The 15,347-nt window shown below is 33.4% G+C and overlaps 2 protein-coding genes across 2 annotated transcripts; both read left to right on the forward strand.

Annotated features, from left to right (window-relative positions):
- The first annotated feature begins 2,210 nt into the window (after positions 1-2,210).
- On the forward strand, positions 2,211-4,315 carry LOC100788270 (AAA-ATPase At2g18193). Its single transcript, XM_003537564.5, has 2 exons — positions 2,211-3,373; positions 3,491-4,315. Exons 1-2 carry the CDS (start codon positions 2,381-2,383, stop codon positions 3,896-3,898), a joined length of 1,401 nt encoding a protein of 466 aa, XP_003537612.1. The 5' UTR covers positions 2,211-2,380; the 3' UTR covers positions 3,899-4,315.
- Positions 4,316-5,509: 1,194 nt separating this feature from the next.
- Positions 5,510-11,222, forward strand: LOC100796901 (phosphatidylinositol/phosphatidylcholine transfer protein SFH12). Its single transcript, XM_006590636.4, has 15 exons — positions 5,510-5,717; positions 5,948-6,086; positions 6,244-6,451; positions 6,945-7,044; positions 7,186-7,452; positions 7,672-7,749; positions 7,844-7,945; positions 8,025-8,074; positions 8,244-8,343; positions 8,827-8,901; positions 9,067-9,132; positions 9,842-9,971; positions 10,267-10,424; positions 10,685-10,765; positions 10,880-11,222. Exons 2-15 carry the CDS (start codon positions 6,062-6,064, stop codon positions 10,889-10,891), a joined length of 1,452 nt encoding a protein of 483 aa, XP_006590699.1. The 5' UTR covers positions 5,510-5,717; positions 5,948-6,061; the 3' UTR covers positions 10,892-11,222.
- Positions 11,223-15,347: the final 4,125 nt, after the last annotated feature.

Below are 15,347 nucleotides of genomic sequence, written 5' to 3' on the forward strand. Positions count from 1 at the left end.
ATATATACTACAAAATATATTTTTTATCAAGAAAATCAAATTAAAACTTGTATAAAAACATTATAAAAATAAGTCTATTTATGTAATCTTATATCATGTAATTATTTACATAAATAATTTTATGAAACATTTATAATTGATTATAATTTGTTAGTTTTGAGCTAATTTTTCAAACTTTTATTAGTTTCTCGATTAATTTGTCAAACATATAACATAAGTATTGTGAGAATCTTTTCCTGGTTAGATGACGAACGGAAAGGAAGCGAGTTATCAGAAGAAAGTGGGCTAGCCTTGGAGACGTGGCTACTTGTTGTATGGGCCTCCTGGAACTGGAAAATCTAGCCTCATTGCAGCTATTGCCAACTACTTGAAATTTGACGTGTATGATTTGCAGCTTGGATCTATTTATTCTAACTCAAGCCTCATGCGATCCTTGAAGGAAGCATCTAACCGTTCCATCATTATGATGGAAGACATAATGCAATATCAAAAGCAAATGGTCTTGATGTTCATGATTCAGACTCTAACAGCGAGGGTGCCAAGGTCTGTTTTGTTTTGTATGTATATGTTTGTACAACTCATTAATTACTTGGGCAATGAAGGAGATCATCCACTCTTTGAACAGATTGAAGGGCTATTGGAGAAATTACAAGTCACCCCTGCAGTAGTTGCAGAGCAACTGATGAGAAATGAGGATCCTGAAGTTGTTTCGGAAGCCCCTTGTTGAATTTCTCAAAGAAATGGAGAGGGATACAATATATAATTAGGAGGGAGAGTTAACAGAGTTGTTTTCAGGGAGTAGGGACTTATGATCATTCTCATATGTCAAGGAAACTAATAGTCGAATTACTTCTATTCTTACTTTTAACTTGTTGTCCATATGTTGGAATGTTGCTTCCTTCCGTCCAGGCTTTTACATTAGTGCTTAGTATGTTGATAGGAAACCTAGCTGCGATATATAGTTTTTAAGATACTTGTTATAAAAATTAACTATTTTATCATATTGTTTATAATTAAATGACATATTGACCACTGAAAATGACCTTCACACTACCAATTCATTTATTACTTTTTATATTTCTAAGACTATATATATTATCATTTAATAGTTTCTTTTATAAAAATATTAAGAAATTTTATAGAAGAAATTGTACTAAAAGTTAATACCGTAACATTACTCATGAATCAACGAACGAAATCAACATTCCATGTGGGTGTGTGTGCGTGCTTGGCAAATTTACGCAGAAAGATTCAATCCTGGAAGCTCAACTGTGTGGGAATGCAAAACAATTTAAACGCAGAAAGATTCCACAAACATCAAAGAAATTCCTTATTTGTGCATTGAGGAGGTCCCATTTCAACTGGACCAAGTCATTTTAAACTTTGTAATTTCTTCTAATTTTTTTCGTCAATAAAAATCAGCATTTCTTTTAAAAAATCATCAGAAGGAAAAAAGAAAATATTCAATGTCGTCACATTGCTCTTCCGTGAAAAAAATTAAAAGTTAAAATTGTATTTGCATAGTATAACTTTTTTTTAAAAAAAAATTGATATAATAAAAAAGATATTTTATGAAGAAAAAATAAAATAATTGATGTAATGTAAAAAGGTAAAAAAATACTATAAAAGTATTATAAAAATAATATAAGTCTTTAATTCTTTTTTCTTTTTTTATATGAAGGTGGCAAAGCCATTACATCATAATTTTAGTCTCAAGTGTTTTAGATAACTGCAAAAATAAAATTATTTCAGTAATTAATTATTATTATTATAATTGATTATAATTATAATCAATTTTTATTTTGGTATGTTTGTTAAAAATCGAGTTTAAGATAATCAATTTTGTTTGAAAAAAAACAAAATAATCTATTATATAATATATTTTACAAAAATGGTATTATGAAGGTGAGAAGGAAAAACCTTAGTTGAAAAGTTTGGAAATATTGTTTTTAAGGGAAAAGTTGTCGACAAAAATTCTATAAATTTTCAAAGACATGAAAACAGTTATTTTTGTTGTTAATGTCCTAAATACGCAGATTATACTATTTTGAACAAGATTCTTTTAGAAAAGACACAACTAATGTGTTAAAATTTCTGTTTTCCTAAACTACTCCGACTTTCCGAGAAAAGATGCGGACATGTGACGGTGGGAAAATGAAATAAAGTGCAAAGGAAAAGGAAGTTTGAGGGAATAAACTCACAACTATTCATCAATAGTCAATAATAAAAAGATGAAAATATCGAGGCTTAGGCTGCAAGCATTGATATTAGTATAATTAAGTATTGGGTTTTCACAATCTCGTTCATCCTTGCCACTACATCTGACTCATCTCTCATCTTCTTTCACCCAACATTTCAGTTCATAGTAATATAATACACCATGGGATTCTACACACAGAACCTTTTTTCTTCTTTCACCTCAGCTTCATCATGGTTCGAGGTGTACGCTGCCTTCTCCACATTCACGATGCTCCTCAGAACAGCATTCATTCAACTCATTCCCCAGCAATTCCGATCCTTCATTGTCTCAAAGCTAGAGTCCTTCTTCTCCAAATACCAAGCAAATAGCGAAATCCGTCTAAAAATTAACAAATTTTGGGACAAAAATTCGGGAGACCGCAATGAACTTTTCGATGCTGCCCAGGAGTACCTCCCCACCAGGATTATTCACACCTACAAGTCGCTCAAAGTTGGCAAACTACAAGGCGAGAAGCACATTGAGCTCGCAGTGTATGGAAGTGAAGATGTGGTGGACGAATTTGAAGGCACCAAATTCACTTGGAAGCTGGATGAAGAAGGGTCCAAACAGGACTCTAATAATCACAACAAGAAGTATAGCTTTGAATTAACCTTCAATGAGAAGCATAGAGAGAAAGCATTGGATCTGTATATTCCACATGTGATTAAAACATATGAGGTCATGAAAGCTGAGAGGAGGATTGTAAGGATCTATTCTTGGTTAGATGATGATTGGAACGATAGCGAGTTATCACATCCTGCCACATTCGACTCACTGGCCTTGAGTCCCGAGTTGAAGAAAGATATCATTGATGATTTGGAACGGTTCCTGAGGAGGAAGGAGCATTACAAGAAAGTGGGGAAGCCTTGGAAACGTGGCTACTTGTTGTATGGACCTCCTGGAACTGGAAAATCAAGCCTTATTGCGGCGATGGCGAACTACTTGAAATTCGATGTGTATGATTTGGAGCTTACTTCTGTTTATTCTAACTCGGACCTCATGCAATCCATGAAGGAAGCATCTAACCGTTCCATCGTTGTGATTGAAGATATTGACTGCAATGAAGAGCTGCACGCTAGATCAATTGGTCTTTCAGATGATCAAGATTCAGACGCTGACAATGAGGCTGCCAAGGTTGGTTTTCATGTTCTGTATTGTATATATTAGTACTACTCATTAATTGATCATTATAATCAAAACACATTCATGCAATGACAATTTTTTATTTTTATTTTTATAATTAATGCCCAGGTTAAGACAAGTAGGTTTAGTCTGTCGGGTCTGCTTAACTACATGGATGGTTTGTGGTCAAGCGGAGGAGAGGAGCGGATTATAATATTCACAACCAACCACAAAGAAAAAATAGACCCTGCTTTGTTGCGCCCGGGTCGTATGGACATGTACATTCACTTGTCCTACCTAAAAGGCAAGGCATTTCGAGTCTTGGCTTCCAATTATTTGGATATTGAAGGAGATCATCCACTCTTTGAAGAAATTGATGAGCTATTGGAGAAATTACAAGTCACCCCTGCAGTAGTAGCAGAGCAACTGATGAGAAATGAGGATCCTGATGATGCTTTGGAAGCCCTTGTTACATTTCTCAAAGAAATGGACAAGGATAGTAATTGTGACTTAGAGCTAAGAGGGACTAGTGAGTAGCGACTTATGATCATTGTCTCATATATTTGCTGTATACAACTTTCCTGCTAAAATATGATGATTCATTGAAATGCTGTTTCCTGTTTCGGTTTATAAGGAACCTGAAATCTAAGGAAAATTTATTTCAAGGTGTATTTAATATTTGAATCTTTTGAATTTCTTTTTCAGGAAGATCGGATGTCTGTTTACAACTTATTCAGTCATTTACTTTATTAAGTCACGCAGATTCAATGGGAAATATTGCTGTGTTTCTACTTTCGTATCCGATGTATTTCATTCTTTTACCTTTCTTTACAATTACAAAACTGAGATCATATTTCTCATATGATTTTCATCAGTTTCTCAATTATAAAACAATAATATGTGGATCTTTTATATCATCAGATAACATTTATTAAGAATATAGTATCATGTGGTCATGCCTTTGTTTGAGTTGAAAAGTCCATGATGTAGATGCAAGAAACTTTAAAACTGCTTGGCATGTGTTTGTTCATGTAATTGTAGTTTAACACTAAAATTCAAAGTGGTAATTTATGGTGTCCCTGGCTCCTTGCCTCAGTTCTCATCATAACATCAATTCAGCAACGATATTTACACAGAATGGCAAAAGTATAAACTTTTTCTACGAGGTCCACAAATCACTATCCACAATTTTTCCTCATGTTCTTTCTCTTGTACCCTGTAATCCGCTAATTTCATACATTTTCCCTTTATACGATTATCACTAAGCCTATTGCAAGTTATCCAATTGGAAACATGAAGTGACTTGTGGATATGGACATGGCCCACGTATGTGATACAAGATACTCGAGTGAACCAGTAAAGTGAGTGCAACAAGGTGGGACAGCAGAAAAAAGATAGCAAATGCCTAATACAAGACGCAGCAACTAGATCGCCAAATCAAGGTATTTGTAGAATTTTTTTAAACAATGAATGATCTTGAGAAAAGTATGTAATAAATAATCATAGAGCATGGATTAACCCGCATAGCAATTCTTTTCCAATTCGTTGATTAGGAGTGGAAGAGTTATTAGGGTTGTTTCATTAGGTATGATTAGAATTATGAGGGATGCGCTCTTATTAAAGGGTTGTCAAATGTTTTTAAGTAACATTTGATATATATATTTTTTCACTATTTTTTATTATTCAAAATTAATTATTATATTTTTTAATATAATAAATTTTTTATTTTTAATTTAAAGAAATATTTGATCCTTAAAAAAAATTTAAAGAAATATTTCTACGGAAAAAATTATTTAAACTTATAAAAATGATTTTTTTTACAATTATTTCAATAATTTTTTTGATGAAGTTTATTAAAATAAGTTATTTTTAGCAGAGTTGTCAAAATGAGTTATCCATTTAAAAAATCTGGGTTGGATTCATAAACACATATAAAAGTAAATATTTATCCTATATAATATACAGAATAATAATTACCAAAAAATGAAATTAAAAATGAGAAAGAATAATAACTTGAGTTAGAGTTGTGGGCAGTCACGTGGCGGTCAAGTATAGATTGTGATATGAGAGTGACATATGATACGATAATGACAATGATACATATGAATGGAATGGAACAACCTTGCATTTTGCCCGAACCAGACCTGTTTTTGTTATATCTATCTCATTTGCTAATTCTGAAATAGCTGAGAAGTTCACGGTTTTGCTGAGACTTGGTCAGCATTGTCAATGGTGCCTCACTGTCTCTTACCCATTTTGCCAAAACTATCTATTTTCGGGATTGCGGTTTTAGATAACCCCCCATCTTCTCTATAACCTCTCTTTCTTTCTCCCTGCTTCTCTTCGTTTTCAACAGGTAAAGTAATTATCTCCCTTTATCTCTTTCTTTTTCTTCTTCTTCCTTCCCAATGTCCTACATTTCCTTTCATTACTAACGCAAATCTTATCGGGTACCGTTTCAAATTGTTTCATTGCAACATTTTTTTTGTTGGCTTATCCTTAATACAACGTAGGACAACGGTAAATAGAAAAAAAGGTGTGGTCGTGTATGTGTGTCTAATGAATTGTTGGTTGGTGGGATTGCAGGCAGGGCATTTGGGAGTGTCTTTGTTTCCCTTCTTGCCCTGTATGATATGAGTGCTTGATTCGTTGTCTTCAAATCCTGCAAGGCCAGAGGAAGCAATCAACTCAAACGACACCATGTCTGGAACTATGTCTCCAAAAGGTTAACTTATTTATAGTAGGCCATGCGTTTTCCTTTTCACGTCCATTCCTTATCCTTGCCCAACTTTCTAAATTTCAACATATTTAGCTTTTGAATGTTATTTATTATTATTATTATCTTTAGCCAGCTCTTGAATATTGTCATGTGTGTATTGTAGGTTCTTTCAAGAAGAAAGCAATCAATGCCTCAAACATGCTGAGGAATTCTTTGACCAGGAAGGGTAGGCGAAGCAGTAAGGTCATGTCCGTTGAAATCGAGGATGTCCACGATGCTGAGGAGTTGAAAATTGTTGACGAGTTCCGTCAAGCTCTTATTTTGGACGAACTTCTTCCTGCAAAACACGATGATTATCATATGATGCTTAGGTCTCTTTTCCTTCCTATGCTTTTCGTGATTGATCCGGATTCTCTGCATTCTCATCTCAACGCATTCACACATTCAGATGAAGAATGGACGCCTCATATTTTATCCCATTCAATCAAAACTTATAGCTTGCTTGGTTTCATGATTTGGATGTGATTTTTTCACGCTTCAAATGTGATTTTCAGATGCTAATAGATATAGCTTCCGCATCTCAAACGTGATTCTTTTATTCTCAACGTATTTACAAACATGCTATTAAAACACATTTGAAATCTTTGTCGTCCAATCTTCATCTAATGGTTATAAATGTGCTGAATGCATGCTTGCAAAAATGACTACACTGAATCCGGTTTCAATTTATCATATGGCTTGCATGCTGCATGGTTATTGCTTCCGTGTCCTAGAATGGATATGCACTTGCATATCATGTCATGTCATTGATTAAAATAACAACTTGAAACTTTTCTTCCACTATTTTTGTATTTTGTTGTATAGATTCCTGAAGGCTAGGAAATTTGATATCGAGAAAACAAAGCAAATGTGGTCTGAAATGCTCAAATGGAGGAAGGAATTTGGTGCTGACACCATCACGGAGGTACTTGTAACGACAATGTTTTGTGAGGCTTGAGGGGATTTGTTTATTATATTATTGTATGCTATTGCTTTACTTGTTGGCAGTTTCTTTTTTAAACAAGTTTGTTTTCTCTTTTTAACTCTTTTGTGCCCTTTATACCAGGACTTCGAATTCAAAGAACTTGATGAAGTCTTGCAATATTATCCCCAAGGCCATCATGGAGTGGACAAAGATGGAAGACCTGTGTACATAGAGAGATTAGGCCAAGTCGATGCCACGAAGATGATGCAAGTCACAACCATGGATCGCTACATCAAATACCACGTAAAGGAGTTTGAGAGGACATTTGATGTTAAGTTTGCAGCTTGTTCAATTGCTGCAAAGAAGCACATAGATCAAAGTACAACTATCCTGGACGTGCAGGGAGTGGTAAGAAAAATAGTTAATTATATGTGCCAAGAACGAAGTCATAATTTATACAAATAATTGTACATTTGAACATGGCTTAGCTTAAAATGACAAAATGTACAAAAGCTGAGAGATGGTATTTTAGTGGAAACAAAATGAATCCTGATATCAATAATAAAGAAAAAATTGGAAAATATGAGAAAAAGTTGCTAAAACTTTAATATTGTATCAATGCCACAGGGGCTTAAAAGCTTCAGCAAACATGCTAGGGAACTTGTTACTCGCCTTCAGAAGATTGACGGTGACAACTATCCAGAGGTATTTTTTTAGTTTTTGTACTATGGTTGAATTTTTATTTTGAATGAATCATGGATTACTGAGTAATATTATGTTCTTGATTGCTTCATTGCAGACCTTGAATCGCATGTTCATCATCAATGCAGGTTCTGGATTTAGGATACTGTGGAACACCGTAAAATCATTCCTTGATCCTAAGACCACGGCAAAAATCAATGTGAGTACATAAACCTTATCCTAATTCTGCTTGATTGGTCAGAAAAGTATAATTACGTCACTCGAACATAAATTTTCAGGTTCTTGGCAACAAGTATGACACCAAATTGCTAGAAATAATTGATGCAAGGTGAGTTCATGAATCGGTGGAATATCTCAGCATCTGGTTTTCCTTATTTACAAGTACTTTGGATCTCATTGATTTTCCCTCCTTTCCTCTGTTTTCATTCTCCATGTTAAAGTCTTTCTATAAAACTGACAAAAGGTTATTGAGAAGCTTCTTGGTTTGGCTTTGCCAGTGAGTTGCCTGAATTTTTAGGAGGCACTTGTACATGTGCTGATCAAGGAGGCTGTATGCGCTCTGATAAGGGCCCATGGAAGGATGCAGAAGTAATGAGGGTAGGTCTGCAATTCATTTCGTTTTGCGTCTTTTTTCCCCTTGCTTCTCTACTTAGCTATGAAGCACGAACTCTGACACAGACACCAAAAACTTCGACACGGCTAATGTCTAAGATCTAGGACATGGAAACACAGCATACACACAAATAGTGAGACTCTAATGAAATGAAATATGAGTAATATATAACAAAATATCTAAATTGATGGTGTATATTCATCATTTTAAACCAATCTTTTATGATTTTTTCAAGTATGAGTTGTATAAAAGTGTTCAAGCCAACAAAAAATATTTTTTAAATTAGACACCTGATAAGAAGTGTCAAACAAGTATTGGGGTGTGTCGGTGTCGGAAACGTGTCCGACACGGCGACACTTCAAACAAAAGAGGTATCCGTGCTTCTTAGCTACTTAGAACTTCAGTTGATAATTCATGTACCATGTATGGATCTGGATTCCTAAACTTATTGTATTATGGAAATGCAGATGGTTCAGAATGGTGATCACAAATGTTCAAAAAAAAGTGCCTCACAAGGCGAGGAAGAGAAAGAAAATTCTGAGGTGAGATAGCTCATTCTAAGCTCTTTGATAATATATTTCGTTTTCATTTAGTTGTGCCTCTTCAAATGCTATAGCTTTTCGCATATCATATTGATTTTCTAGAGACTATCAGTGCTTTCTGTCATTCATGAAATTTTGAACTAATAAATGAGCATATATGTCTAGGAACACAAGACTTCCAAATTGGAGGCAAATCACACCCCCCAGCTTTCTCCAGTTGTTGAAGAAGAGGTATGTTAAATACCCATTCTTAATCTATTTAAAAATAAGACAGCTTTCAGGACGTAATGGCAGATGTAAAAGTTATAGATAGTACTTCTAATGTAAATACAATTTAATTAAAGAGAACATTCAATCTATCAGTTTATTTATTTATAGGTATTTTTTTACACTAACGCTTATTAAACTTGACTATTCAAATGATAAATTGTAAAACTACGCATGTTATAACCGACCATGCACGTGTCTTTCCTCTTTCGCTAGTTTCATGAACATTTTAAGTGTTCTGTTCTATGCAACTGGCTTTTAGACATGGACTACTTCCTTTGAAATGCTGTGCACCATTATGCAGATATTGTGCAGCATCTTTTGGTAGTTTCATATGGCCATAAACTTATCGCAAATGTTAGGGCCATGTTAAGGAATTAAAAATGACGTTTTTTTTTTATTAAAAAAGTATTATTAATACATATCAATTATGACTTTCAATGCATTTCCATAGTGATCCTTAATTTTTTTTTTATTCATTAACTCTTTAACTATTACAGCTGTACTTTTAGATATTCATTAGCTTAGATTATACGTTATGTGGAGATCTCACAACCCGCAGGTCCTTCTGAGCATTAGTAGTTTGTAGTAGATCCATCGAGCTCCCTCATCATCATCTTATCCTAGTTTTTGTTTCCTTACTTTGAACTTTCTGAAAAACATAAGTTCACAGGTCCCTGCTACTAAAACTTCCCAGCCCTTATCACCGATGGCTGATAAATCTGCTGTGAAAAAAGTTGATGAGAAAGCTTCCAAGCCTAAGGACTTAGCCCCTACAGCTGATAAAACTGCAGCATCAACTGGTACACACGGAGGATAGAATTTTTTTTTTTTTTTTAAGAATTGATTTCCTTCATTATATATGCCAAATATATTTCTTTTTAGCAACAAGTATGCTAAAGTAAGAAGGTCGCGATGTGGATTCATAAATATGTGTATTTGTGAGCGCGCACGACTTTTGAGTGTCTCAGTCTCCTATATTTTAAGCATTAGTTATAATTATGTCGGAATGTGTTCATGTGGTTTGGGGTATCTGTATCAAAGTCTGTGCTCAATGGCTTCTGATCAATTTGCCTGCAACTGCCTTCTCTCGTGCAGAGTTTTCGACTGTGATGAAACGCATGGCTGAGTTGGAGGAGAAAATCGTCACCATCAATAATAAGCCCACTGCTATGCCACCTGAGAAGGAGCAAATGCTGAATGCAACTATAACTCGAGCCGATGACTTGGAGAAACAACTTTTGGCTACCAAGAAGGTAAATTCATTATACTAACTTGTACATGTAACTGTTTCCATTAAATTAATACTTATAAGAAGAACCGAAACAGTTATTAGTTTGATCATAAAGTTTATTAGTTAAAAAGAACATGTTGTCAAATGAACACTTAATTATAAGTTCGATTATAAAGTTTATCAAAGCCAAAGTTCTTACTATTTCCGATTGTTATTGTTTTAAAAACTGAGGTTGTCTCCTTTTCCTTTGGATGTGTCTTGTTAACGGTTCTGCATTGTCAGGCTCTGGAGGATTCACTTGTTAAGCAAGAAGAGCTTTCGGCTTATCTTGACAAAAAGAAGAAGAAGAAGAAGAAGAGATTTGTATGTATCCCAGTAATAGAATATATAACTATATTACCTTAACTTTGCTATTTGCTACAGAATTATTTGGTTACTGAAGAATTTTTATATAACACATTGCTTTTTGTAATGCAGTTCTTCTTTTAAAGAGCAAATCCGTGGATGCCCAAACAAGAGGTCCAGATATTAACGGGAAATTAGCTTTTAGTTTCTGCCTTTCAGGAGACTTCCCAAATGCCCCCCTTACATCAATGTTCAACATGCGAACTAGTAAATATTCAAAACGATCAGAAGAGAAGCATTTGCTCAAAATATATGAATTATGATAATCAGAATTTTGGTCTCTATTAGGATAGGACTTACTCTCTATGTGTAGTATATATATATAGGGCTATGGCGATCTGCACATTATGCAAAGCCTGCTCTATTATTATGTACGTACAGAATCAATCAATATCTAGTACAAAATTAGAGAGTATGACAATATGTTTGATATATTGAGTGAGTTAAAAAATAAATTTAAAATAAGTATGCTTTTTTAAGAAGCAAATAAGATTTACTTCTTAAATAATAAAAAATAATTTATTTTAAATAAAAAAATTTAAACACATCAAAAAATCATAAAACTGTTTATTTTATTTTAAAAAATACTTATTTTCAAAAATAAACTTAAACAAACTAACCCATCCATTTTTTAGGCCAAGTAACAAAATAACGGCTATTGCTTCTTGCACCTCCTTTATGGCTTCCAAAATGGTCAATCCTGAATATAAAATTACATTAAAAAATACATCCATTTTTTGGCTTCTGAAATGACCAATCCAAAAGGTAAAAAAAAATGGTAAAGGATACGGGAAACAATTTGAAGGTGCATGAAGTAGCAGTCCAAAATAACTGTAACAAAAGGGCTTCCTTTGTATAGGGCCACTGTTCATCAAGAACACTTCTGGCAGCAGTTGCTTCCTACACCCGTATAATTTTGGATTTTACATTTTGGATTAATCTTTTCAAAAAGTTAAAAAGGTGCACGAAGCAAATTTTAAGCTGCAACAAGCAACTGCCCAAAACAAAAGACTATTAAGTTTACAAGCTAGCCCAACCAATTGCAGCTTAATCAGTATTGAGTCAACTAAATTGCACTTGGGTCAACTAGCAGTGTTAGGAAAATTTAGTAAGATAATGTCAGCATCAAGGCACATTTTTTTTAATTTATTTGCTGAATTTGAGCCAGTTCACCAGGGGATGTGCAAATTTTAGGAGAGGGACGACGATACACAATTGTCAAAAAAAGTTAAGCGACTAGTATTCTGGTAGAATTAAACTACGACTCATACATGCATTTATGTGAGACTTTATACCTGTTTTGTATTTTCAGTGCCATTTTGTGTTATTATGAAACTCTTGATTATTATCTGATTCTTTGTTAGGTTCAGGTGCATAATAATAATAATAATGTATCTCTCATCTCATTCAAATGATAATCTTCTGGATGAACAATTTACTGCAGAAGTATCTCATTCAAATAGACAGGTTCTCTCGGGTAGCTAGGATGTAAGCATTTGTTTACAATTGATCAGATTTGGGTAGCTGTCGATTGCTTTGGAGCTTTTTGTTGTTCATAAGTGGTATAAGAGAGATTGTGAAAAGGTAGCTACTGATCAAAAGGTGTGCAAATTCTGATGCATGCATAATACGAGTCACAAGAATATGCCTATATTAAGCTATACATCTAATCCATCTATATATCACTCTTTGCAAAACAAACAAAGCGTACGTGCAAAAATATCTCTTTGATTGTCTTTTCACTAATGGTAGAGATATCTTTAACGAGAAAAAATATTGCATGTGCCATCTTATATTCATCAACATCACCGACTTGTTCCAAAAATATGTACAATTCCTTTTTCTTCAAAAAAATAAAATAGAAGCGAAGATGTCAATGAGAACTGCAAAAGCAATTGAAAGGATACAAACTGTGTTCAATAGGAAATGCCAGCTACCTCGTTCACAAATCACAAACTTATCTAACATTTTTATTGAACGTGGGATGAAGTAGGTAGGTGGAGCAGGGCAATCCTTTGTCTCGGCCTGACCACTATACTGTCTTTTGCAAGTGAAGCCCTATTGTTTTTCTGCTGAAGGAATAAATATGTTGACCAATACATTTTAATGTGTACCACCAATTATTTTTTATTGGTCTTTTTAGTAACTTTTTGTTTGCTGAAATTGCACTATAAATAAGTTTATTATGAAAATTTCCTTTGTAAGATGTCATTTGGATCAATGATATTAACAGCAAAAAATTCACAATAGTTACACCGAAATTTGAATCTATAATCCTGTATATACTATTCTAACTTCTCACCCCTTGGCCTATATATAAGTAAGAGACAATTCATCTGCTAACTTTAAAAAAAAATTAAATCCAAACTCAAATTTTAAATGAAATATATTAAAACTTATCTTAATGATTATTATTGAACCCATCAGACTATCCATTACCAGACCAGACCACCCCACATGGCTAATTCTGTAAACTTACTAGCGATAGATTGAATAAACTCTAAATCAAAATTTTAAGATTGTTATATAAACATGCAAATTACCACAAATTAGTAGCAATTACGTATGCGATGATGGTAGAGCCGAACTTTATCGCTGAAGTAATCGATGGTATGAGTGTGACTGCTTTTCTTTTATGTTTTGTTGGCTAACGTAAGGTAAAACAATTGTTTTGTATTTAATTGAGAGAAGGAATGAAAAATTATTTCAGACGTAATTTTCAGGCTCGTGCTTCTCTAATTGATATATAGAATAATTGAGCTAAATTTCTTTAAACGACCTCATTTCGGAATTAGGGTCTCCAACCAAAAATTATTACTGCTATTTCAGTAGTTGTCCTTCTGTGATGATTTTATTTACTGTATGCTGTAGCACTATGTATTTCATTTCATATAATACTTTTATGTTCAGTGTATTAAAAAAGGAAACAACACTTTTATCATATTAATTTTCTTTATCTTTTTTTCAATACATCAATTAATTTATGTTCTGCACATTCTCTTATCTTTCTATTTCTTTTTTATGCATAAATTTATTAAATATATACAAATACAATTTCTATATAAAGAAGGAAAACTCAAATAATTCTTTGATAACCCAAGTTATAAATAGCAAACCGTTATTTAAGTAGAGCGATTTTTTGTAGATTACAGTTACTGTCTACTAAGTTTAAAATTTAACAATGATCAGAAAAGAGCACTTATTAAGGTTTTTTTATATAACTTTTTTGATTCATCGTGCGAGAATTACTTTTTCGTGTGATAAAGTAATCTTGTCCTTATGGGGTATTCCCAGGACTGTGGTCCGTGAACATGGAGCTTCGAAGACTTAAAAGTAAAGCAAATGCACCTTGAAAGCAATTATTAAGAGAGTAAGAGACTAAGCATGTAACTTTACTTTATCGATTTTAGTTTGAATAATATTACATTTATGTAATAATCCTTAGTGATCTTTACAGCTTTAATGCTCATTGCCACATGTCTAAACTTAATGTTATTTTATCTTATAAAATAAATAAAAAATAATGGAAAGAGGAGAAGAAAGTGATGCTATCCTACTCCGTCTAACACCCTAATTTTTTAGTAGCCAAGTTGTCGATTTCCCTGGAATAAAAAATAAACGAACATAAGTAATGCTAAGAATATAATGTTAAATCGAGAGAAGACAACTTTAGTTTGAGATTTTTAGACTATTTGAAAGTTTAAACGTAGAGAGGAGCAGGTATCCAACCATACCTGTTCCTTCGTTACATTGCACCATATATAAATCATCTAATAGTCTTTATTATTCACTTTAGCACTTATCAACATTAGTATTTTATATCCTTACAGATATAAACAGGTGCAAAACTCTAAATGAAGGTTGTTACAATGTTACAGGTTTCAAAATCGAAGTTATTCACATTTAACTCATAAAAGGTGGAGCATAGAAGATAGTAGCGTTTGTAGCTTCTTTTCACCGACACAATTAGAAAAAGAGAATAAAGAATACAAACGTGGATACAATTGTTATAATAATCTAATAATCTATCATTCTGTCCACCATTCCACCGTATGAAAATCACTCTTCCTTTTTTTTTCTTGTCCAATGAAAAAATGTGAAAAAAATATCAATAAAAAGAAAGATATGCAAAAATTGCATTTGAAAGAATCAATCTTTATGGCCATGGAATGGTTATTTATAGCTGGCGCTGGTATCCTTCATACTTCTCAATTATCACATTGCAGATACCATTTTTGAATTGGTATGAAAATTTAGTCAACAATATCGATCTAGAGCTATATGATGAAGTCAACTTGAGCAGGTGAAGCCAACTTCAAGACTCCACATCTAATAAGACACAGAGATCGAACAAGAACTGCAAGGTTTTTTATGTTGTCATAGTTGACTGGAAGTCCTCTAAACTCAAGACTCGGTTGTAGTGCATGCAAGCAAGTGAAGGATCAAGGCTTGGATTGAAATACTAGTCTTCGGCCTTATGCTTTGTCTGGTTAAAGAAACAAAGTGAAAGTAAGGGAAGGAAAAAGTCTAGAAAATGAGA

Source organism: Glycine max, chromosome 11, assembly GCF_000004515.6.
Source record: "Glycine max cultivar Williams 82 chromosome 11, Glycine_max_v4.0, whole genome shotgun sequence".
Classification (NCBI taxonomy): domain Eukaryota; kingdom Viridiplantae; phylum Streptophyta; class Magnoliopsida; order Fabales; family Fabaceae; genus Glycine; species Glycine max.